General features: G+C 41.5%; 1 protein-coding gene across 1 annotated transcript in view; it reads left to right on the top strand.

Moving 5' to 3' along the window:
• Positions 1–20,824, top strand: part of ATOH8 (atonal bHLH transcription factor 8) — a 33,817-nt gene extending 12,993 nt beyond the window's left edge. Inside the window, exons 2-3 of the mRNA XM_075188591.1 lie at positions 4,080–4,271; positions 19,589–20,824. Coding sequence (XP_075044692.1) covers positions 4,080–4,271; positions 19,589–19,594 — 198 coding nt within the window. The 3' untranslated portion in view covers positions 19,595–20,824. The remainder of the gene's footprint in view (positions 1–4,079; positions 4,272–19,588) is intronic.
• Positions 20,825–25,814: the final 4,990 nt, after the last annotated feature.

The following is a 25,814-nucleotide window of genomic DNA, read 5'->3' as shown; positions in this document are numbered from 1 at the left end:
CTTCTGTGGGCCAGAGCTGTCCTCATCAACCTGATAAAACCATGTTCCTGTCCTGCACAGAATTTTGATTGACTGTGAGAGATCAGCATAGCAAGAAAATGAGCTCTTTCAGCCTGTTTTAACAAAGGTTAACTGATCTTTGGGATACCATGGAGGAGGATGCCACAGTGCAGACGAAGTTCAGCCTCTCCGCCCACTACAACATGTGCCATGTGACTGTGGTTGCCATGGTAGTACAGAATCATAAATCATTAATAGCAGCCTGAAGAAAAATATAAAGGGAAATTACAAGCATTCTTCTTATAGCCGGCCACAGTGATTTATGTTAAAAAACTCACCTGAATTTTTCATGGGATTGCTACTTTAAGCAAACCGTTTTCCATAAAACTGTTCCTTTTTAGAAAAAATAGTGCATCAGTATAATGTGAAGTCAAGTCACCATACATACTCTCAATTTATTTCATCCTAGTAAAATACATAATAAATAAATAACACAAGAAAATGCAGACACCAACAGATTTAATGCAGAAATTAATTTTTCAGTATAATGCATACTCGCCAAGTCTCCCGGAATTTCTGGGAGGCTTCCGAATTTCAGAGAGTCCTCCCGGAAGAGTAGGCAAGTTACCGGACACTTGTGGAGGCGGAGCTTAATGACCCCTCCCCCTCCCATTCAATGCCGTGAATTTCAGCTTTTTATAGTAGGGGGTTGACCGATGGTAATGCAACTACACTTGTCACATGACCTGTCCTCCGGGAGAACCCGAAAAGGTTTTAACAGTTGGCAAGTACGGTATAATGTTCCTTTAAGTAGGTTGATGGAGACAAATAAATTTTTTCCTCTGCCGTTAAATAATATGGGGAAATCTGTAGAAAATGATAGTTTATCTAATTAATTCAATGCACCGACTGAACTTAATATTCTCTTGCATATCCTCTTCATCTCATTCAAATACATGACTTGGCACGACATATGCAAAAGAAAGGTAATGATATGCATAGCTTAGGCTTAATAAAATAAACCAAAGTTTGTTTTTGATGAAAGATTCCCTTTACAGTTGTCTGATTTGAAAGCGATGGGCTTGATAAATAAGCAGAAATGTTTCCCTTCTAAACAGTGATCAGTGCAATCAAGTGAAATGTGCTCGCCTGCTGGTAGCCTCTCTTCCTCTTGACAGTGGTGGTCTTAATTACAGTAACATCCCCCCCCCCACCTCCCCCTGAGATGAGTTACAAATATAATTGATCAGTGTACTTCTCAGAAATGTGCTGTTTATCGTCATTAGACCGCCACGGGTAGGAAGCCGTAGATCAGTCAATGGGTTGAAAATGATCCATCGCTCATTCCCAAGTGTTACAAATTCCGTGGCAGGGAAGGTATATAATGAATGGAAAGCGTTTTTCAGCTGATGTGAATGTGTCTTGATAAATGGAGCAGCTGGGAGCCAGGTGAAGATACATAAAGTGCTTTGTCTATATTCCACGTTTGTTAGCAATAACTGAAGTGTCCTGACATGGCCTGACACTTATCTGAATTGTGAGTTGTCAGCGTCTAGCTGGTGTCAGCTGTGAACTAGAGTAGAGTAAAGGATTGAATGAGAGCTAAGCAATGAGTTCTGTGCAGTAGCTGCTGAATCGTTCTGATGCCGCATAAAAGTTGTCATTCGGACCACTCATCCCAAACAACCAGCTAACAATATATGTGATGCAAGGAAAAGAGTGTAAAGGTGACTGTGTTCCTCCACTGATGACTGAAGACCATTCAGTTATGCTCAGAATGTACATGTTCTGAGTTACATAAGATCTAATATTTGTGAGTCACCCTTTAATTTGATTTGTTATTGGGGCCTGCAGTGGGATGCGATGTGGGTTAGAAGTATTGGGATTTTGCTTTATATGGGTGTTAGCTGGGCTTGTTAGGTGCAGTATAAAGGTTACACTGCTGTATTAGCTTATACTTTATACACAACTCCATAGTTGCCTACTACTGAATTTCTGGGACCCCCTGGAGAGCAGTACAGCCTCCCACATCCCACTTGTCAGACGCCGTCCTGCTTCTACTTCTAGACGGACGCCTGTCCCCTTGCGATTCCCATGTCCCGTTGTATAGCGCCGGGACATATTCCGCAGAGCATCGCCTTCCATCGCATAGCGACAAGAGACATTCTTTTCCTGTTAACGGTTGGTTGCGTTCTTACCGCCGAAAACCGCAGCACCAATCAAGTTGTACTTCCCTCTATTTAAAGATCACTCGGACGCCATTTGGGTGCCAAAGCATTTGGTCTTCAGCCTTGCTCCAGCATTTGTTCCTGTCTTCCTGTTGCTCATTTGGATTCTGACCCCGGCTTGTTCCTGATTTCTCCTTTGCTGAGCAGACGATCGTCTTGTACATATGACGGCCACTATCACCACCACCAGAATGGTGATGACTCCAACAGTGACTGCTGGGATGACCAGGAGATTGCTGTTCTTCTGCAGGGTCACACCATGAGGGGGGTGCATCTGTCCGTTGGGGGGCTCATTAAGACTACTCCTGTCAATCAGGTTTGTGTCCACTGGCCAGTATGCTCCATCTCTATGACGACATTCATCATTAGCCATTTTGTCAGGGTGCTCCACTTTGTGAATTAATCCAGTGAACTAAAACATGGAGTTTATGCTGTCTGATATAGGCTAACTGTCACAGCCATGAGGATGAAGATGGGGACACCTACCAGCACTAGGCGCTACTGAGTACTGAGGCGCCTCTGGTTTTCACCAGGGACCCCCCGCAAGGAAGTTTGGACTCCGCTGCAAGAGGCGTGCAGGACGCGGCCTTCAGTATCAGTAAGCTGGAGAGGTGGCCAATGAGGCAGCGGTGATAGTGCGCCAGGATACAGGATGGAGGCCTAGATGCAGTAATGCACGCACGAAGTATAGTCAGCAGAACCGGGTCAGAACCAGAGAGACAGTCTACAGCCGAAATCAGAAGCAGGAGAAAGGTCAGGAAGCCGAGTCAAAACCAGGAAATCACTGTAAGCCAGAATCAGGAGCCAAAGGAGAAGTCAGGAACAAGCCGGGGTCAGAATCCAAATGAGCAACAGGAAAACAGGAACAAATGCTGGAGCAAGGCTGAAGACCAAGTACTTTGGCACCCTAATGGTGTCAGAATGATCTTTAAATAGAAGAAAGTACAACTTGATTGTTGCAGTGGTTTTCGGCGGCAAGAACGCAGCCAACCGATAACAGGAAAAGAGTGTCTCTTGTCGCTATGTGACGGAATGCGATGCTCTGCGCATGGGTGCAAATGAGGAGTGGAGAATGTCCCATCGCTATGCAACGGGACACGGGCATCGCAAGAGGGCAGGCATCCGTCTAGAAGTAGAAGGAGGAGGGCGCCTGACACCGCTCACCACTTCCCTAGTGAAGTTGGTGGGGACGGGACTTGATGACGCTATTCTCAGTGAAACGCATCATGCTGGATTCACTAGTTGCGATTCACGGCAACGCGCTGCAGTGACTAGGGCCACAATTAACACAGCCATGCCCCACTCACTTGGCACTAGCATCTCCCTTCCAGTGGACAGCTAAAATATTGGCAAGTATACATAACTCTTTTGACTAACAACAGTTTTGGCTACTGGTATGTGCAAGTGCTGATACAGGGTCCCAGATGCCCACCTATAGACTAGTTTCCCTGATTTGGACCTATTATTGTGGGTGAACAGTGAGATGTCAAGCTTGGGATGTGCCTTGCAGGAGAAGAGGCGGTGGAAGAAGATACGCTAAAGATCAGGTTATTTCTACTTCAGATTCCATACGCAGTTAAATTACCTATCCCCATGGGCTCTGTAACACAATCAATTACAAATGTGTCTTCTGTTCTCTATAAATTACTATAATTATGGACTTTGAGAAAGAAACATAATATTTCCTATTTAAGAGAACCACTAGCTCTACTAGAATTCAAGTTCAGATTGATTGGACATTCTTTTTTTCGTTATTCCGTGTTTTGGGGAACAGTGCGATTTATGGACTGTGTGCACATACTTATGTGGTTTATTGCAAGCCTTTAATATGTCCTTTTTCTTCCATTGTAGGTGCCATGTTATTCCTACGGACAGAAGCTTTCTAAACTGGCCATCTTGAGAATAGCTTGTAACTATATCCTGTCCCTTGCCAGACTGGCTGACCTTGACTACACTGCTGATCATAGTAGCTTGAGTTTCTCAGAGTGCGTAGAGCAATGTACTAGGACTTTACAGTCAGAAGGAAGGTCGAAAAAAAGGAAGGTAAGAAAACAGTAACATACAAATTCCCATGCCCCGTCTTTAAACTTTCCTTCACCTCTTCTGGATACAGAAAAAGGAACAGTGAAAAGATACTAGTTTGGATGAAATGTCTTCTTTGTTGTGTTTGGAATTTGTACTCTGTAAAAGCAGTAATTACTGCCACAGGCGAATATTATGCGCTTAATAATAAAAAAATCACTATTCACATAATTTCGCCAGTAGTAACACAGTCGTACGCACAGGTAGTCAACTTAATGAACAACAAATACAAAAATTTATACAAATTCCATGCAAGTCCTCTGCATGTAGGAACGATTAGTTCACTGATATACGGGAACATGAGAAACAACAGTTGAGTGGGTTTATTATATGGGATGAAAAGGCCAATGTTGAACCAAATGTTTACTACTTTCCCTTATCAAAATTAATGCAACTATCAAAAATTAACATTGCTTGGGAGTCCTATCTGGATGTTTAATTTCAATTATCCAATAGTACCTCGACTATGTTAAACAGTCACCAGTTACTCTCCATTATTTGTATAGTAATTATCAGATAATATAAAATAGTATATCAACAAACAGATCTATAGGCTCCTAAATCTCAAGTAAAACGTTTCTACCATTTAGTGTAGTTGATTTAGCATATGTTATTAGGCAGCAGGGTGATTCGGCCATTCTGTGAAAAACGACATGAATCATACCATCTTCCAGCTTTTTTAGGTAGTGATCCAGTAGTTTTCTGTACATTCCTTTCCCACAAGTAGCTGCTAATTGCAGGTTTATCTAAAGACACATAGCCAAGTGTGGGTATCTAAAGGAAACAGCACTGAGTCTAATTACTAAATCACATTCCTCCAGGTTACTTAACGCTGAACCAATTACATGAAATCATCATCAAACCGTGTTAAAAAGGAAGCCAACTGTTCAGCCAGTTTTCCTTTCGGGGAAAATAACATGGTTGAATAAGAAAAGAGTGATTGATGTTTGTGTTCAGAGTATTATTACAAAAGGAGGTTTGTAAACTTGATTTGAACCTCCCTGTGGATTCTGGGATCTGTTGTCTCCGCGATTAACAGTCCGGTCATGCTTATGCCAGTGAATGAGCGGGGGACACTATGCCATATTTATTGTCCCCTGTGTTCTGTTCTGTGATAATACACACTACCACTGCAGGGACAAGATATGAAGTACAGCATTTAGGCGTTTAAACATCAGGACCAAAATGTGTCAATTTTTAATTCTTTTCTAACATGGACATAGATCTGAAATGATAGTGAAGCTTTATATAGTTGGCCATTCATTTTAGTATTAGTGCTGTTGACTTTATTAGCCATTGAAAACTTTAGCTAGCCTCGTGTAGTCCCCGAAAATCCACTACCTTTTCCAGTTAAAACATAGACATTTATAAATATTAAGCCGTGAATACAATTTTATTTTGTACGTGTACAATGTGTACTTAGTGCTTTTTTTGTTATAACTAACTCGTTTTTGTTTTTATTTAGCTATTTTTTTGTTTGTAACTTGTTGGCCACTAGGGGCAGTGTTCCATTGGTGCACAACATTTTTTTTTATACCTCAGATGGTTGAAACTGGTCGCTGCCCCTTATACTATTATTAAATAAATAACATTAGTGTTATTTGCAAACGTTAAGAGATGTAACCTCTATGCAGGGTATCAAATGCCAGCTTCTTATAGGGCATATCCAAAAAAAAGTAATAAAACAATTAAAATTTCTCTGCTGCCAGAGGATCTGGCAAGGTATATACCTCAATTTATATTATCTTTACATGATGGAATATCTTCTGGAATTGTGAACTCTAGTGTTACCTTGCAAGCCTTAAAGTGGATTTGACACCTACACTCAATTGAAGCAGCTATTTTCATCATCATCATTATTTATTTATATAGCGCCACTAATTCCGCAGCGCTGTACAGAGAACTCACTCACATCAGTCCTTGCCCCATTGGAGCTTACAGTCTAAATTCCCTACTATAGACACACACTCACACAGAGAGGGAGACAGACAGAGAGGGAGAGACTAGGGTCAATTTTGATAGCAGCCAATTAACCTACCAGTATGTTTTTGGAGTGTGGGAGGAAATTGGAGCACCCAGAGGAAACCCACGCAAACACAGGGAGAACATACAAACTCCACACAGATAAGGCCATGGTTGGGAATCGAACTCATGAACCCAGTGCTGAGGCAGAAGTGCTAACCACTGAGCCACCGTGCTGCCCATTTTGAACCAATATTCAGTTTATGACTTCACTTGGAACTAGAGCCAAAGTGATGTTACTAGTTCCTTGTGAATTGGCAGGCTGTATTCATATTGGTCCGGATAACAAAATGGCTGCCTCCGCTGTATGTAGTTGAAAGGCCCACTTTAAAAAGAGGTTAAAATAAGAGACATTAAAATACACAGTAGTGGACAAAAAAAATTGGAAACATGAGTAAATTAAGCAAATAACCTCTTAGACTGTCCATGCTGCAAGAAGAGGGATTTGAAAGATGGGTGATTGTTGGGGAGCTTCAGTAACCAAAAAAAGCTCAACTTGCTAACGCTTTACGAGCAACGATGTCAAAGGTGAGGTCAACATGGAAGCCAAGGGAAGAACATCATCAGCAAAGTGCAACAATGGGCGGAGATACATACTCCAGGATTGTGGCAACTGTGCATTAATTACAATTTCAAGGCAGAACCAGAGGGCAACTGCAGATCAACTGACTGCAGATTTCATCCCGTGGCGCGAGCATCCAGTTAAACAAGAACGGTCCAATGAGAGGTTCACGGAGCTGATCGCTGTTTAATGGCACTGGATGATCATCCTCACCCCGTATCTTCCAGGACGACAATACAGCAAGTGTAATCGCACAACGAGCAGGACGATGATGTTATCCATATGTCACAGTTTTCTCAGTTATCAGGTCCGAACCCATGCGAGCATTTTTGGGATACTCTGAGACAGGGCTTTCCACCCACCACAGGGCAAACGCAGGATTTGTAGAGTGGGGTTTTCGACACCACACCGCCAGTGGGCGTGACCAGCATGCATGGTGGGCGTGGCTATAATTTTAGACCGTGCTTGGCTGCTCTCTAACTCTTCCTATCCCCATAATATACATAGGCAATGCTGTGTGCACTACTGTTAGGTGCATGTAGCTCTCCCTTTTCAACCAGAGCCGTGTGAAGCAGGGTCAGGGTCCAGCCACCTCAATTATACAGTGCCCCGGGCTTGGATGGGGGGTTTCCAGGCCCTAGGAAACCCCACTTGGTTTGCCTATGCACCATCCAACAGGCATCAACTGAGTGACTTTGCTGTGGGAAAATGGTGTTGAATTCCTCCTACACAACTCCAGGTATTGTAGAGTCAATGCCACCGTGTGTACATGCCCAGACTGCCCACACCTGGCGGCCTAACTCTATAGTAAGTGACTTTATACAGGTGCTTCTATTTTTTTTTTCCACTACCTGAAGTGTAACCTAGAAGCAAATACATTGGTGAGGAAATACAAAGCAACTAACACTACGTTATCTGCTATCATTAAACAGCTTTCATAGCCAGCCACAGGCGATCTATCATGGATCACAAGCGATCTATCACGCTAAGATCCTTCCCTGGTTCATGGACAGCTGATCATCTTTGCATCAGTCAGAATCGCTCTGTTCCCATCATTCTGTTTGTTTTATGACTCTACTTCCTAAGGCTGTACAAAGATATATTACTGCCAAGTCATGACTGAGACATTTCTTAATGTAGACATTGTCAGTGTACTGTGTGTGCTAGAAGCAGTGTTAATGTCTCGGCACAGGAGGACAGAACCGACACCCACACAGGAGAGGATGGGGGAATCTGTATATCACTGTACTGACGTTTAAGGCTGGTGCATGAGCTTCAGATTAGTATGTTCCAGATGGGTCCAGCGCTCAGCCATTCTGACTGTGGATTTGCTTTGCGCACAACAGGACGTGTCGGAGGCTGCCTCAGAGTTTAATACGGAACCTACCTTAATTCTCATTGTGAGGCAAAGAGTCAGGGGGCTATTCTCTTCCAAGATGTGGCTAGGAAAGCTCAAATGTCAAGAGTTGCTGAGGAGGTTGAATGACTGTCATTAGTTTGTCAGATGTTAGATCAAGTGGAATAGCTAAATATATAAATATAATATAAATATATAATGGTTGATATAATTAATAGTATGTAACAGAATTAGTGGCCAATTCAGTATGATAACTGTCATTTTAAAATTAAATATCACCCCCATTTACTTTAAAAATAAATAAATAAATCCCTTTCTGTCAAAGTGATACTGGCCAGGGGGTAAATGTATCAAGCTAAGAGTTTTCCGGCGGGTTTGAAGAACCAATCAGATTCTAGCTGTCATTCATGTAGTACATTCTACAAAATGACAGCTACAATCTGATTGGTTGCTATAGGCAACATCTCCACTTTTCAAACTCGCGGAAAACTCTCAGCTTGAGACATTTACCCCCATGAGTGATTATAGTTAACTCACCGCGTTGCCGTACTAGCCTCCGTCATTTTGCGCCAGCTCATGTAGGCGCTATGTAAGCGAATGCCCAGATTTCAAGTCCATTATTATTAACACATTAGGTGGAATTAATAACTAGAGCAGTTAAATATTTAAAATAAATAGCATTAAAACACAAACAAACGCACACATAAACAACATCATATATAACATATATCAATAGAGGCACTGCAAAGTCCTCCAGTTTATTAAGCTCATTTATTAAGCCTTACATGTCATTTTCAATGGGTTCCAGCTAAAACTTCCCTAGTGTTGCTGGATCCCGACACTCGCGGTAGTGTTCTGTTCTGGAGAATTTCGCTTCTTCCATTCACCAGCAGCGTTAGGCTGGCGATAAACTGTAAAAAGAGTTTGTGGAGGAGGGGGGACTCCCAAAGCATCCCCTGGCATGAGACATTACATCAGTGTTTCATTATGCATCAATGTGATTTGCAGCGATGCATAGTCATTGTCATAGCTATATCTTAATAAATAGACCCCCTAAGTGTCTTGTCAGTATAGATATCCTTTATAGCAAGCCATGAGCTGTGGGCAGCTGTCTGTTGATGGGTATCTCTCCTCTCCCTGTCTCTCATTCTCAGGGCAGCAGGGTGGCTCAGTGTTTGCGTGGGTTTCCTCCGGGTGCTCTGGTTTTCTCCCACACTCCAAAAACATACTGGTAGGTTAATTGGCCGCTGACAAAGTTATCCGTCATCTATGTGTGTGTGTGTGTGTGTCAGGGAATTTAGACTGTAAGCTACAGTGGCTAATTTTCTCTGTACAGCGCTTCGGAATTGGTGGCGCTATATAAATAAACGGTGATGACAATGATCCTGATCAGCTACTGCTGTACTCCTATCCCCCCCAGTCATGCAAAATTAAATAAAGCTTCTAAAGAGGCCGAATAAATAAAGCAAAAAGTGTTAAAGCTCTTCTATTTCTGGTATTTTTTTTCCTCCCTTACTGCGCCCCATATAGATATAGATCTATATCTATCTATTGTATATAAATAATGAGGTACAGGCATAAAAATGTGTGTATTTATACGCCTGTGTGATCGCTCTCCATAAGGCTAACCTCAGATCCTGTAACAGCGGGTGTATATGTATTTTGTGTTTGACCGCAGCTGTTAAGTAAGCTTTGCAAGGTTCCATTCCTACTCTTCTTTTTTTTTTTTTTTTTTTGTTATGCTTTTTAATTTTTTTTTGAAACTTCTCTTCTTGATGTGTTCTCCCAGGCAGTAGGTTGTTAGGAGTACAGGGCTAAGCTGAAGCATAGTTCTCCCCCCCCCCCCCCTCCCTCTCTCTCTGTCTCTCTGGCAGTCTCAGACTCCAGATGTTCGGAGTGCTAGTTGGGAAGTCCTACTGGCGCCACTTAGGGCAGAGGGCAGGGGAAAGGCACGCGAGCTGGAACCCAAAACACTCAGTCACTGCAGGATTTGGCACATTCCCCAGGATTTTGCTGGCATGCTCCCCAGCTCTCTCCTGGCCATCTGTTACAAAAAAACACTTTCAGGACCTCATCATCACTCAGGATACAACAGTGATAGCAGCTGTTTCGGAGGCAGAAGGAAAAAAAAAAAAGAAAAGAGAAAAAAAAACCCCCAGCAGTTGCTAAAGGTCTCTTTATGAGAGAGGAAACTAGATTATGAATAACAGCAGAACAGTCAGGGTTTCATAAAATGTGTACGCTGCGGCTTTAGGAATCCGCCGACCACGTGGGCGATATTGATATTTCAGTGGCTTTATCACGTCGGGAGGAGATAACGCGCTGCAGGGAATAGCGAAGTCGCAGATCGCAAATGGTGAACAAAGTAAATTTGCAAATATAAAGAGGAATATTTATGCATTGTACGGTTGCCATGAAAGAGGTGGGAGTATTAGCTTTGTATCATGTAAACGCATATTTATCTATTATCCTATCTCCTACCTATAATGCAGCACATTATAAACAATATTAATTCATTCACATCGGTCCCTGCCCCATTGGTGCTTATAGTCTAAATTCTCTATCAGACAAACACGTGTTCATTTTGTCAGAAGCCTATTAACCTACATTTTTGCACATTCATCATCATCACCATTTATATATATAGCACCACTAATTCTGCAGCGCTGTACAGAGAACTCACTCCCATCAGTCCCTGCCCCATTGGGGCTTACAGTCTAAATTCCTTAACACACACAGACTAGGGTCAATATGTTAACACCCGTATGTTTTTGGAGTGTGGGAGGAAACCGGAGCACCCAGAGGAAACCTACGCAAACATGTGGAGAACATACAAACTCCACACAGATAAGACCGGGGTCAGGAATTGAACTCATGACCCCAGTGCTGTGAGGCAGAAGTGCTAACCACTGAGCCACCGTGCTACCCCCATATGGGGCTCAAGTTTCCATGTAACTTCGTAAATTGCGTTTGAAAAAAAAGACACATTCTATGTAGTATGCTCAGTAGGGTGGAATGGAGTATTTGCGTTGTTGCGATGCCAGGGAAAAATGACGCCCTCACGCCCAAGTTGAGATCCCAGAGGGATAAAGCAAAAAGTTGGTGGGTATGCACAACCGGGCGTGATCAGTGAAAAAGTGTCTAATTCACAGATGTGGAAGAAATTAAACTAGGTAGCCTGGCACAGTTGCCAATCGCAGCATTCTTAAAATTGCCTGTAGCGCAATTAGAAATAATCGCGCCAAAATTTGGTGCTATAAAAATAATATAATTCATTTGTTTTTACTGCTGTGTATATGAAATGCATTATTAATGTATAAAAATAACCTTTAACATTAGATATCATTTATTGATAACATACACTCCGCTAGTTATGTACAGCCCCATGGTCTGTGTGCCTGTAAGTGGTTAAATCACCAACGTGACTGTGTCAGTATCATGCTTTGAGGGAGAGCGCAACCATTTCCCTTCACATGGCTTTTTTGAAAAATTCTCATTGTTTTTTTAGATAATACAGGAAGCTGACCCGGCCGCTTCATACAGAGAGGTGGTGGGGCTTAATAATGGGTAATAAAAAAGAAACATGTATGTTACACAACATATACCCATGTTATTCATTTACATTTACAGATTGCCTTTTTAACTCTACCTTACATAAGGCCGAGAGAATATATCTACAAGATATATGGATTAGCTGCATCAAGTGCAGTTTTCGTTCTGTTAATATGACAGAAAATGTTTGCTGAAGTTAGTCCTGCCTCACACTGTTGCCTCACCGGAGACATAGAGGCTGCGTAAAATGGATCTGTCACAGTGGAGGCAACCATTTTGTGATCTAAACTAATGTTCATGAGGATCCAGCCTATCTTTTCAGTGGGAACCAGTGCCTCATCAATAGGGGCCATGACATATATCAGCAGTGACATTAAATCCTTGTGACATGATTGGCTGCATTCTCGTGAAGCTTCGGACGGCTCACAAAATGGCTGCCTCCAGCTGAGTCCACTCCACTGAGGCGACAGGTCTTCTTTAATTCCTTTACCTCACATTATTGAGACTACCCTCTCTTTTTTGGAAGTCAATCTCGCCTTTGCACTTGAAGGAAAGGGCCACAGGAGTTGTTTTTGCTAATTAAAGTGAATAGATAATTAAAGGCAATTGAAGATTTTAAATTAAATGCAGGATAGATGCGGAGCCTCATGCAGTGGTTTCCATGAAGTGCTGCTTCCACTTCATGTTTATTACTGCATAATATTCATGGTCCCTGAAGGAATCTCTGACAAGGGGGCTCTCAAGGAATATACAGTGTTCATTTTCCTGACGGCTAAGGAAAGGAGTTTTCACTTAAGGCCATTACTGACCTGACTGTGGATTTATGGGTTAGAATGTATCATCCCTCTGTTCCTCACTGTGGTAAACACTTTAATCATTTTTATTGAATGTTTTTCCTGGATGGTCCTGTTTTTCGGTATGCTTGTGTGATAGTGCAGATAAGGGCTTCATTCCACAGAGAGTCAGCGCTGTGTTATCGGCAGTCCTTGTTAAAGGACCTGACCTTAAGTTCTTATATATCACGAGCAGTACGGAAATCACAGGGCAGCGTATGCTAAATCGACACTTTACATAGTTCTACATGTGGGCAGCACGGTGGCTCAGTAGTTAACACTTCTGCCTCACAGCACTGGGGTCATGAGTTCAATTCCTGACCATGGCCTTATCTGTGAGGAGTTTGTATGTTCTCCCCGTGTTTGCGTGGGTTTCCTCAGGGTGCTCCGGTTTCCGCCCACACTCCGAAAACATACTGGTAGGTTAATTGGCTGCTATTAAATTGACGCTAGTCTGTCTGTGTGTATGTGTGTGTTAGGGAATTTAGACTGTAAGCCCCAATGGGGGAGGCACTGATGTGAGTGAGTTCTCTGTACAGCGCTGTGGAATTAGTGGCGCTATATAAATAAATGGTGATGGTGATGATAGTGTAATACAGCAGAACATAGAAGCTTAAGTGATTGAAATGTCTCACACAAGTGTATGATTATGTATGTTGTATTCAGAGTTGGAGATACGTTCAGGTCTGCAGCAGATGCATCCGCTGACCATAGACACACCCCTCAGACACTCACGTCTAACTGTACAAAAACCTATTATTTTATGTTTTCCGAACGCAATTACTATGAAGCATCGTTTACAGCAGGAACGACTTTCTGACTGTTGGTAAATCCTAATCTAGGACGAGCCTCAGTAACTAAGTACCTCTAATTACTAGCGGTTGGCTAGTTCGGGTGTTTGTTATCATCGTCATCCTCTGCCCACCCCTGCCCCTGACCACCGGCAAATAAAAACCGGTTGTTCTGTCGTATCTACTACTACGTCCAAATCTGAATCCGTACCCATTTGCTGGAACCTGCTGTTACTGTGAATTGCCTAGGATAGAACACCCCTCTGATCCTCATCACTTCGGGCGTAAGGAGTCTTAACCGGTAATGAGTCGCGGGTCTGTACAGCCAGAGGACCACTACCACAGTGTCAGTTTAATTTAATTCCCACATCTGTGTCCTTCAACAGCGTGCAACCACAGCGGGAGACCAGCGACTGACGGGCTACTCCCAGTACATATGCACAAGTCTCTATTCAATCAAGAGATAATGTAACATACACAAATGTATAAATGATTCTCATCCATTCACCTGACCCATTGTACACAATAGCTGAGGATTGTTTTGCCTTTACGGCCAATCTGGAAGCTGGTTTGCAAGTAATAATATCATGAATAAAATGATATCAGTGCCATGTCTGAGCGTCTCTAGAAGCCACCAGCTGGATACCCCTTAACATTTCCAATGGCCACACATGGACGCCTAAGGTTACAGTAACTTGAGAGGCTTCCACCTGCTTGAAAACTATATTCAAATATAGACACATGGGCACAGCTAAGCAAGACTAACACAAGCGTACGGACAGTTTTTAAATTACTGCAGTGATTTAATTTCTACCATACCTTAAACATCTGGACTTCAAAATCCCATGCCACCGAGTGTAGATGGGAAAACTACAGCAAAATAAAAATCCTTTTAAATACTCTCTTCCTGGACTCACATTTGCAAATTCTCTGTAATAATAATAAAAAAAAACTGTTTACCCTGCTTTTTTCCCTATTAGTACATGATGGTCTTAAACTGTTTTCTCCTTTAGCATAAGCAACGTAAACCCAGGGACTAGATGCTGCGGGAGAGTTTGAATGGGTAAATGTCAGCCCGATACATTCTGTGACCTGTCATATAAATATTTAGAAATACATGGCTCGTGATCAGTAGAGAATATCCTTTTTTTTTTATTTTCAGGTCTCCAAAGGAATAACACTGTAAGCTTTTAATCCATGTGCTTCTCGGGAAAAACAACCAGTGAAGTTATAACAAATAAGGGGATTTATAAGACACTTGATCAAAGAAAGAGTTATGTTAAACAGCTGCCTGAGCTAATGGAGGGAGGGAACGTAATGATTAAAGTAGACTTTAACGCTTAAAGTACAGTACTAGGACAGCCTTTCAAATGCATTTTTTTATTGCAATTGGCTGGGCCAGTCCCATAGTGAGCTACATAGGGCTGGGTTACTAGGCTACCTACCTTTTTTTTACCCTTAAAATGTTCCTAATAGCCTGTTGAGCGGAGTCGCAACCCCGAGATAGATGAGAAGTATGGAATTTTTCTACCATTTGCATAACCAAATTGCTAGACTGCCTCAAAAGGGTGGAGCTAACACTGAAGTGGGTGCGGCTTTGACAAAAGTGGATGTGATTGTGTGGAAAAGTGGGCTTCCTTGGGCAGCACGGTGGCTTAGTGGTTAGCACTTCTGCCTCACAGCACTGGGGTCATGAGTTTGATTCCCGACCATGGTCTTATCTGTGTGGAGTTTGTATGTTCTCCCTATGGTTGCGTGGGTTTCCTCCGGGTGCTCCGGTTTCCTCCCACACTCCAAAAACATACTAGTAGGTTAATTGGCTTGTATCAAAATTGACCCTAGTCTCTCTCTGTCTGTCTGTGTGTGTGTTAGGAAATTTAGACTGTAAGTTCCAATGGGGCAGGGACTGATGTGAGTGAGTTCTCTGTACAGCGCTGCGGAATTGGTGGCGCTATATAAATAAATGATGATGATAATGAATTGTGGAAGGGTCTGGGCTAATTGGTGGGAGAGGGGGCATATTTTGTCCCAATTTTGCCTTTCTAAATGCTGGAACTTATTTCATATAATAACAAAAAAAAACAGTTTGAGCTGACCACTTACTCGCCTTATTATTTTTATTGGATCATCACAGGAGGATTTTGGCATTAACAGCAGCAAGCTCACCTAGGAATGACTGACTACATAATTATCAACCAGCATGTTTTACCTACATTGCTTTACTTTACTTTGTAAAAAAAAAAAAGAAAAGCAAATAGCAATGATATCACTAGTAACTGATCAGATATTTATAGCTCAATAAGATTTTATAGCACACTGTGATTTTTGGGCAGAGGGGAGAGGGCCGCTTGGAGATTTTTTATAGCAAGTTCTAAAAATATTTTCTAGGGGAACAAAAAAAAAAAAGTAGTTTAATAGAGTGTGTGTAGCCTGGAGCAGAGGGTGAGCAACCTGCAGATCTTGTGTAGTCGGAACAGCTGGAGAGTTTTGCCCTTGAGCCGCTTTCGTCTCTGTAAACAGCTGCCTGTGCACAAAACAGTTGCAGCTGTCCACAAATTGGCACTATTGAGAAAAGTTGTCACTGTGATTGTGCTCACAATCCAAATATCGTACACTTCCCCCTCTCCCAGACTGGCGCTTCGACAGACAATGCAGAATGAAAGCCATAGACACGGACAGATGAGAGACAGAACTACGCACGTAGAACAAAACCAGCAAGTAGGATATAGGGACCTATTAAAGAAAGAGGAACAAGCCTGTATTTGCTGGATTTAGGGCTTCTCCCTATGTATCGGAGTCCCCGGCCCGGTGTTAGCGATCACCAAGCATTGGGCTTAGGGGTGAAAGTAAACCGGTTCACGCATACGAAACCACCCAACTGTCCCGATTTCAGATGGACAGTCCCGATTTTAGGGCTCTGTTCGTCCTGCGGGTAAGAATGTTGGGGGAAGGGAAGTATGCAATGGGCAGCCTAACGCTTTACAACAATAGGCGCTGTGACACACGTCAATAGTGTAGAGGAGCATTTTATATCGTCCATTACTCTATTGAACGTCTCAGAGCAATTGACATTTATCAGCTTTAGAGAAAACATACTGATTACTAGCATTAGAAGAAAGTGTACGATATTTAGCCGATGTGGGAGATTCCACGGCAACAATTTTTTGAAAACTGCCATATTACAGTCCTCTCCTATGTACAATAAAATGCACAAACACTAGCGTATGATACAGGCTATACTCATCCTGCCCCAAAGCTGGTTTCACCCATAGCTGCCAACATTTTACCATACAGTGCAGTTTTGTGCAGAGAATACACCTAGTAGTAAGTGAGGAGTCACTATAAGGGGATCATTATGAAGAGGAGGAACTGTACCTTGCAGAGCCCCCATGCTGTAAAGCAGCTGCATGTAAACCCAATATGGTACTGTCTACGCCAGTGATGGGCAGCAGGTGGCACTAGGGCTGCATGTAAACCCAATATGGTACTGTCTACGCCAGTGATGGGCAGCAGGTGGCGCTAGGGCTACATGTAAGCACATTATGGTACTGTCTACGCCAGTGATGGGCAGCAGGTGGCACTAGGCTGCATGTAAGCACATTATGGTACTGTCTACGCCAGTGATGGGCAGCAGGTGGCGCTAGGGCTGCATGTAAGCACATTATGGTACTGTCTACGCCAGTGATGGGCAGCAGGTGGCGCTAGAGCTGCTTGTCACCCTCCAACCCTTCACCAACGGCCCCCAGCTCCTTCCTTCTTTAATATCACGTGTTTGTTATAGCTTGTAACACTTGCTTATAACGCCTGCTGATATGTTATTATGGTATCATGGTATCTCTTTCTTTGATTAAATGTATTGTTTTAACTCATACTTGACTACTTTTTAATTTTGGGTTCCGGGAGTTCCAGAGGCAGGTGGGCATGTGGGGGGCGGTGCTAGGAGAATAGTGTCACAAAGCAGGAATCGCGTCACCAAGCCCCGCCCCCTCCATTTAATTTACCAAACTGTCCAGGATCCGGAAGGTTGCCCTGCTCTCTGATAGTCCAGCAGGATTTCCAGAAATTTGAGTCTCCCTCATATTCCGGGAGAGTAGGCAACTATGTTTAAACTTATGTCTGAGAATAAGGGTAATGTGCAGCCCTCCTGAAGGTTAGAGGCCATGTGGCTCCCGCAGTGTATCAGGGTGCCCAGTGCTGGTCTAGTCAGAACTTAGCCCACTACAACTACATCATGACATGACTATTGACCTTGATTGCAAAGCAATGTCATTTGTGTATTGTAAACTTATAGGGCCTGATTCATGAAGGAAAGGAAAGGGAAGCAAAAAAATAATACTCATTTTTTTGCCTTACTTTCCTTAATGAATCAGGCCCATAAAGCCCAACAACTAACAATACAAATTGCATTTTGCCTTTAGCTATTGATAAACAGGGATATTTATTAAAATTTAATCTTAAAACCTGGGGTTTTGCCTAGGAATTAGGGGCAGCTGCCATCATTGTATCATATAGCTGAGTTATTCACATGTTTAAGGTGGTATTGTCCAATGAGGAGTCTAAAATGAGCTGAATGTTAAATTCACTTAATCTTTATTTTATTGTTATTTTGCAATTTGGTGTTTACCAAACGCCTATTTCAACTCTAAAAATGATTGCTATTGGTTATAGCACATTTGCATTTTATAGGCAGGGGGAGGTGCATTGGATAGGGATGACATAATATGTACATTACTGATTTAGGGCTTACTCTTTGTTAATGCCTGGGGCTCTGCCTATGGCCTCCACTCACCTTGTAGTCCAGTTAATGATTATGCAGAGTCTCTGGTTATTGTGAGTTTCACTCCTCATGGGCTCCACATTGACTAGGTGATATTTTTGCACAAGTAGGGACTGTAACTATAAAATTATGTTTTAATACATTACAGTCACAGTATACTGTGACACAAAACATCTGTTAAATCTTTACATTAAGGTTATGTAGTTAAACAATAAAAGTATGTTAAAACAAAAGACACACAAAAAACTCTGCTGTATGAAGAGCTGTAGTAGACAGCACCATCTGCTGGCACTAGAAGGTAATACACTATAAGGATAACGACATCAAAGTTTGACTCTAAACACTTTACTTACACACAATAGAAGGCTTCCATTTGGAAGCTAAACTCTAATGCATGAGAATGCAGCCTTTCAGTTCACTGGACCAGGCGTGTAGCCAACTCATACACTTTAACTTTTATTTTAGCTATAATTTCTTTTTAGGGTTTACATCCAACTTGCCAACTTGTAGTTAACTGCCCTCCGGGGAGATCATTTGCCACATGCATTAGGGGGCATTGTGACGCGTTTGTGTCACCGTGGCCATGCCCCCTTGCTGTACAATGCTGCGATTGCATTGTGCAGTGGGACGGGGCCATGATTATGCGAAACGCGTCATCCTCTTGGAATTCTGGGAGAGTAGGCAAGTATGGTTCACGTGTATTCAAAGGTCAGTTCCTTTCTGTAATACCGTCCACCTCGGGTGATGCGACTGTGTCTACAGCTTTGTTTAAAAGCATAGTGTGATAGAGTATTACCCCATCACAGACAGTAAATAGAAAATAAATGTCATCCTAAAACCGATCAGCAAACAGCTGATAATGGGACAAAAAGCTAAAATAGTAAAGCAGTAAGCCCATTTAACCATATACAGTGCTACTGCTTACAGAGCCAGACAGCTCAATGCTGATCTGTAAATATACACTATTGTTTGCTGCCATCTCAATAGTTTTGTGTCTTTGTTTCTGTTAGGTCATATTAGTGCATTTATTTCTTCCCTGTTATGTGCTAAATGTCTATCGCCTACATTTGATTGCAATCTATTCCCTTCCAGCTTAAATGTTTTGCTATAGTTTGACATGAGGGCGGTATTGACAACATGAATGCATGTTTAGGAAAATGAATTCTAAATATATATTATAGTTTTGCTGCGGATTTGGGATTTAGTTATGAAAATTGACCCAATAATAAGGGTTATTGGGCCAAAGAGCTTGCAGTCCAGTCTCAGTCATTGCGAGATGAGGCTAGTGAGTTGACATTTGACATAAATAGAGTTGGTCAGGCTTTATTCTGTCTTAGTCCAGGTGAACTGCACACATATAACCTTCTGTTTTTTTCTTTCCTAGGATTAATGTGGTAACGTCTGGCCTCACATAAGGCCTTCCAAGGAGGGTTCCCTCTCTTCCTGGCAAATGTTGGATGGTAAATGCTGAAGACAGCTGCTGGCAGAGACTATTCAAAAAATAAGACATCTGGATATAGAGCTTTCTAGCACAAACCGGAGACAGAAAAAACTGCTGTTCAGCTTTTTAGAGTGTGCAATTTATTTACCAGTAACCTCCTCCTGTTAGACTGGGATATATTCATGTCACTTCATTGCACAGCCAAATTTATTTTTTTGCTCTCGTGCCAAAGATTTAGCGAAGCTTTGTGTCATTTTATTGTCTTAATTCATCATTTTCTTTTGTCTGAAGAAGCCAAGAGTTTCTGCCACAACTTCTCCACAGGATATCGTATTTATTGCAACCTGATATGACGGAACGTATTTAAAGGGCCCTTGATGTTTGGTTTCAAGTGTCTTCCACCAGACTCTGCTCTAAAGTGTCTCCGTGGTCCTTACCCTGGTTTACATCTCATGTCATGAACTGAATAGGACATTGGGTAAACTCTCTGTAGGATCTACACCTCTCTCTGTATGGAAGGTGGAACTTCATGTATCGTACTGGATATATCATAATTCTTTCTATGGTGCCAATGAAGTAGACTGATAACTGCTTTTGTATGAAGACAATTTTGTGTTGCACCATTTATTGTAGATCCAATCCCGATTTTCCTACGTTTATACACAAATGTTTCAATAATTGACAACTTCACAACAGGATTGATGGTTTCGCTGCTGTTGAACACTCTGTTTCAATATACCCTAATTCATTTTCATCTTTAGTTGTCTTTCAAAGGGTAACGCCACTGAAAAGTGCTACAACCAATTAAAATCAATCAATCAATCAATCAATCAAGCAGCAACAGCCTTGCCTGAGTCTTCCAAAAGCGGATTTCGGGTTGAAGTCCTATTTCAATTATCAAGAGTGTATTATATATACAGTATTAGAGTACCCATAATGATTTTAATTAAATCATTTTTACTTTTTCCCAGTGGTGTTACCCTTTGAAAGATAACTAAAGTTGAGAATGAATTGGGGTACATTCAGTGGTCAAAGGGGAAATTTAGAAGTGGCCGTATGAGAAATGTAATGGGAATGTAAGTGACTGGAATGTGATAGTGTTACAATGAAGGCAGTAGGAGAAGTGGCGGTATGACATACCACCGTATACACCCCACTTCTACCACTGTATATACTGTATATATAATGTAAGTGACTGGAATGTGATAGTGTTACAATGAAGGCAGTAGGAGAAGTGGCGGTATGACATACCACCGTATACACCCCCACTTCTACCACTGTATATACTGTATATATAATGTAAGTGACTGGAATGTGATAGTGTTACAATGAAGGCAGTAGGAGAAGTGACGGTATGACATACCACCATATACACCCCACTTCTACCACTGTATATACTGTATATATAATGTAAGTGACTGGAATGTGATAGTGTTACAATGAAGGCAGTAGGAGAAGTGGCGGTATGACATACCACCGTATACACCCCACTTCTACCACTGTATATACTGTATATATAATGTAAGTGACTGGAATGTGATAGTGTTACAATGAAGGCAGTAGGAGAAGTGATGGTATGACATACCACCGTATACACCCCCACTTCCACCACTGTATATACTGTATATATAATGTAAGTGACTGGAATGTGATAGTGTTACAATGAAGGCAGTAGGAGAAGTGGCGGTATGACATACCACCGTATACACCCCCACTTCCACCACTGTATATACTGTATATATAATGTAAGTGACTGGAATGTGATCGTGTTACAATGCAGGCAGTAGGAGAAGTGACGGTATGACATACCACCGTATACATCCCACTTCTACCACTGTATATACTGTATATATAATGTAAGTGACTGGAATGTGATAGTGTGACAATGAAGGCAGTAGGAGAAGTGGCGGCATGGCATACCACCGTATACACCTCCACTTCCACCACTGGTTTGGTGGCAAATCTTAGGATGGCGATTCACCTGTCAATCTATATCAGAGCCAGGGCAGCTTGCACCTGCAAGTGGTATTGGGGACGTGGGTAATTGCATTTCTGCAAAAATTATTGTTTGTTACATACTTAATCCATTTAATTTAAGTGTGTCCCTATTGAAATTCTCCTTTGCAGTTAGAACACAAATGAGGTACCCTACATAGAATGCAATAAAAGAATAATTCTACCCGCGGTCTAACGGCGGCCAAGTACAGTAACGTCATGTTCATGCCAACGCAGGTGATCACAGAGACACATATTCACCTGTAGGAGGCACCTGCTAGGGGGCAGCACTGGCACTAGACACTTCTGATTGGCTGAATCGTCGCCATTTTTACTGGCGCCCTTTTGTAGCTTAAATTACTCCCAACTTGCGTCCATTTCAGCATCAGGCCCTATATGTCTAAAGAGAGTTCATGTTGATCTATGGCATTGAAGCAGTTTAATGTGCCCTCTCTCCTCGTTTCTGGTGGCATAAAAATATGTAATTACTAAAATAGTACAAATGTGCATTAGCCTGGATCATCTAGCACAAATGCAATGATGTCTAATTAGGAAATCGTTGCCTACTCTCCCCGAATGTCCGGGAGACTCCCAAATTTCTGAGTGTTCTCCCGGGAGAGCAGTGCCGCCCACCTCACACCGAATTGCGCCACCCTGGCCCAGCCCCCACGCTGTAATAGGCTGAAAAATGGTGTCATTTTGAAGAGGGGGCAGGGCTTAATGATGCTGTTCCCCTGGCCACACCCACAAGGACTCAGCAGCGAGATCTCCCCTCCCGGAGGGGGATCGGAATAGTTGGTAAGTATGGATTAGGTGCTGTGGATTACTGCAGCTCTAAAACAATTTTAGGGAATAACCCCATTCCCTTATCTCTTTATGATCTCCTTCCACCTTGTTCATTTAACGTATAGCTGCCGACCTGCAGTGTTCTATTTTAGAACTAGGTTATATGGATTAACTCATAACAATAATTATTGAGTTGTAATACAGTTACATAAATTGGAATATATAACTGATTCTAAAAATAGGAAAAGAAAATATTTGTGTATATTTTAGCTGTAGCCAGTTAGGTAAGCTTGTGTTCATAATGCAGTTGAAGCACTTTTTAGAACAGTAAAGCACTCTAAAGTGACATAGAAATGAATCACTGTGATAAGTACAAAATACTTTTGCAATTTTTCTTTAAATACTGTCTGACAGATGAACTCCAGCGAGGATAAAATGATACCCTTAATGCGGGAATCCACTGTTCCGTAACTGCCATTGCTGAGATAACTCCAAGGGGTAAATGTATTAGGGTCCGATTTCTGCAAATCAACGATATTCAGCGACTTTGCAGGCACAAGTTTTGCCTTTAAACACATTGCCGTTTTAAATTTTGCCTGCAAAGTTGCCAAATATTGGTGATTTGCAGAAATCGGACCTTAATACATTTACCTCCAAGAATCTGCTCAATGGATAGTTTAGCAAACAGGAGAAGCTTAGAATTCAAGAGCTTTGACACCTATTGTCTTGTATCAAGAGCACGGTTGGCTAGCCAGCTGTCCAATCAGAACTCTTGATACAAAAGTGCTAGAGCTCTGAAATTCAGAATTCTTCTCCAGCAGAAAAACTTCCTATGGACCTACCAGGGGGTGACGACTATCTCAAAAATAGTTGGGTGCTGGACGCCCACAGTCCTTGGGTGATTATAATTTTAGTTCAGTCCTTATTTTAAGGCACAATCTTGGAAACTTATTCATAATGTCCATGTGTCCAAATGAAAGATACATTCTGAAAGATCTGCCAAACATTCTCACTAATGTATTCGCCCCCCTTATTTACTAAAGGGTTAATTAATCATCTTTAGCGGGATACAGTCATGTCTATTATTTTTCATGGGTATTTTCTGTCATATTTTCAAACCCATCAATATGAATGCAAGAGAACACGTCACATTTTTAATAAGATAGAAAAAAAGGATGCATAGTGCAAAAATGAAATATTTTATTGTACAGTATGTTTGCAGGACCATCAGCAGCGAAAGTCCACATGGGCCCTGCCAGACATGTGAGGGAACTGTGTACATTTATCAGTAGTGACTGCTGGTTGAATGAACCTGGCTATCAGTTATAATCATGTACTTTATTAAATAAGCCTTAAATAAGGTTGGTGAGAAAAGTGTGAAAAATTAGTCCAGTCCTGGATGCCCCCAAACGACACCCAGATTTGTCCTTTCTGTGACCGTTTCAGGAAAGGCCACGCCCCCTTTCTCAGTCCCCTTTAACTGCTATAAAATGGCATTGTTAGGGGTACGCTTTTAGAGGCTGGTGTGTATTAAGGCAAACATGGGCAAATTGATTGTGACTATTTAAAAAAAGAAACTAAAAGGTAGATTTATCAAACATTCTAAAAAGGAAAAGAGTTGTTGCCCATAGCAACCAATCAGATTCTAGCTAGCATTTATCTACTACATTCTAGAACATGATAGCTTGAATCTGATTGGTTGCTGTGGGCAACACCTCCACCTTTAGAAGGTTTGATAAATCTACCCCAAATTATTGTATAAATGCCTGTCCTCGAATTGTCCCATAATTGGATCTGTGGCAATGTGCCTCTTTTGTAACAATAATACAATATTTTAATTACTTTCAACAATTTTTTTTCCAGAGCAAAAAAAAAACTTGTCATAATTGTTACTTTGTTTTACATATAATGCAGAATATCTTACTCACCACAGTGCTAGAATGAGGCATCTTGAACAATGGTAAAATACACAATTTACATTATTTTACTGAATAAATAATACCCTCCTCATAACTTTTCAGCAGGAAGGATTTTGTGAAAGTCTTCCCATTGCCCACACACAATGGAGGCTGCCATTTTGTGGGCGGAGCCAACAATAAAGAAAATATACAGGAGTTCATTGTAATCAGTCTGTTCAGCGTGTCATATATCATATATATGGTATGTATATATATATATATATATATATATATATAGCATAAAGTCATCTTGTTATCACCCTTTGTTACCAGCAATTATATCTTTTCCTTATATCAACTATTTATTGTAATTGTATTTTCAAAATAACACACAGCCAAACATTTTTTGTTCATTTTGCAATAAAATGTTTTCAGACTGGCCTTGTCTTTTTTTAGGTTTTGTTTTATGTTGTTTTTGACAATGTGTTCAGCAAGAGTAATGTAAATGGGCAGAATCATAACCTGGGCAATGCAAATTGTACGGAGCCGAAAGGGGCTAGCAGCCAATGGCGGATCCGGGAGGGTGAAGGGGGAACATTGGGGTGATCTAATTAGCATAAGTAATATCTACGGGCCTGATTCATTAAGGATCTTAACTTAAGAAACTTCTTATTTCAGTCTCCTGGACAAAACCATGTTACAATGCAAGGGGTGCAAACTAGTTTTCTGTTTTGCACATAAGTTAAATACTGACTGTTTTTTCATGTAGCACACAAATATCAACTTTAAATTTCAGTGTACAAATAAGCTATCAAGTATTTGTGTGCTACATGAAAAAAATAGTCAGTATTTAACTTATGTGCAAAACAGAAAACTAGTTTGCCCCCCTTGCATTGTAACATGGTTTTGTCCAGGAGACTGAAATAAGAAGTTTCTTAAGTTAAGATCCTTAATGAATCAGGCCCTACGTTCTTAGTAATTAGAGGGATTTGAGTGACAAGCGAAGTAGGTCAGGTGACCAACTGGATTGGGAGGGGCTAGTATCGCTATTCCCTTCACTGTAGATGGGATGAAAAGAAAATAAATGGATCAAGCTTGGAGAAAATGACACAGAAGGTACCATGCAATGGTGGAGGTTTATCGGTATTACATTTACATTGAAGTACTGTATTTATTCACATGGTAAGTAAGACTGGTGTCACACCAGCGTTTTGGAATCCATGTTTTATGCGTCAGAAAAAAAAAAAGATATTACACCAAGATATTACAAAACGTCTAACAGCCATGCCCGTTACATGTAGCGTTTACACCTAGCCAATAAAAAAGCTGCACATGCTGTTAACAGTAGAGATGTTCACTGACCCCCGTGTTTTGGTTTTGGATCTGGATTAACTTCATGTTTTGGTTTTGTCAAAACCGCTCTCATGTGGTTTGGTTTTGGATCCCTTTTTTTTTTTTTTTTTATAAATCCCATATTTTTTTTGCTATAA

This window comes from Mixophyes fleayi, chromosome 1 (genome assembly GCF_038048845.1).
Source record: "Mixophyes fleayi isolate aMixFle1 chromosome 1, aMixFle1.hap1, whole genome shotgun sequence".
NCBI lineage: Eukaryota > Metazoa > Chordata > Amphibia > Anura > Limnodynastidae > Mixophyes > Mixophyes fleayi.
Note: the sequence above shows the minus strand (reverse complement) of the source record. Positions and strands in the feature narration are given on the sequence as shown.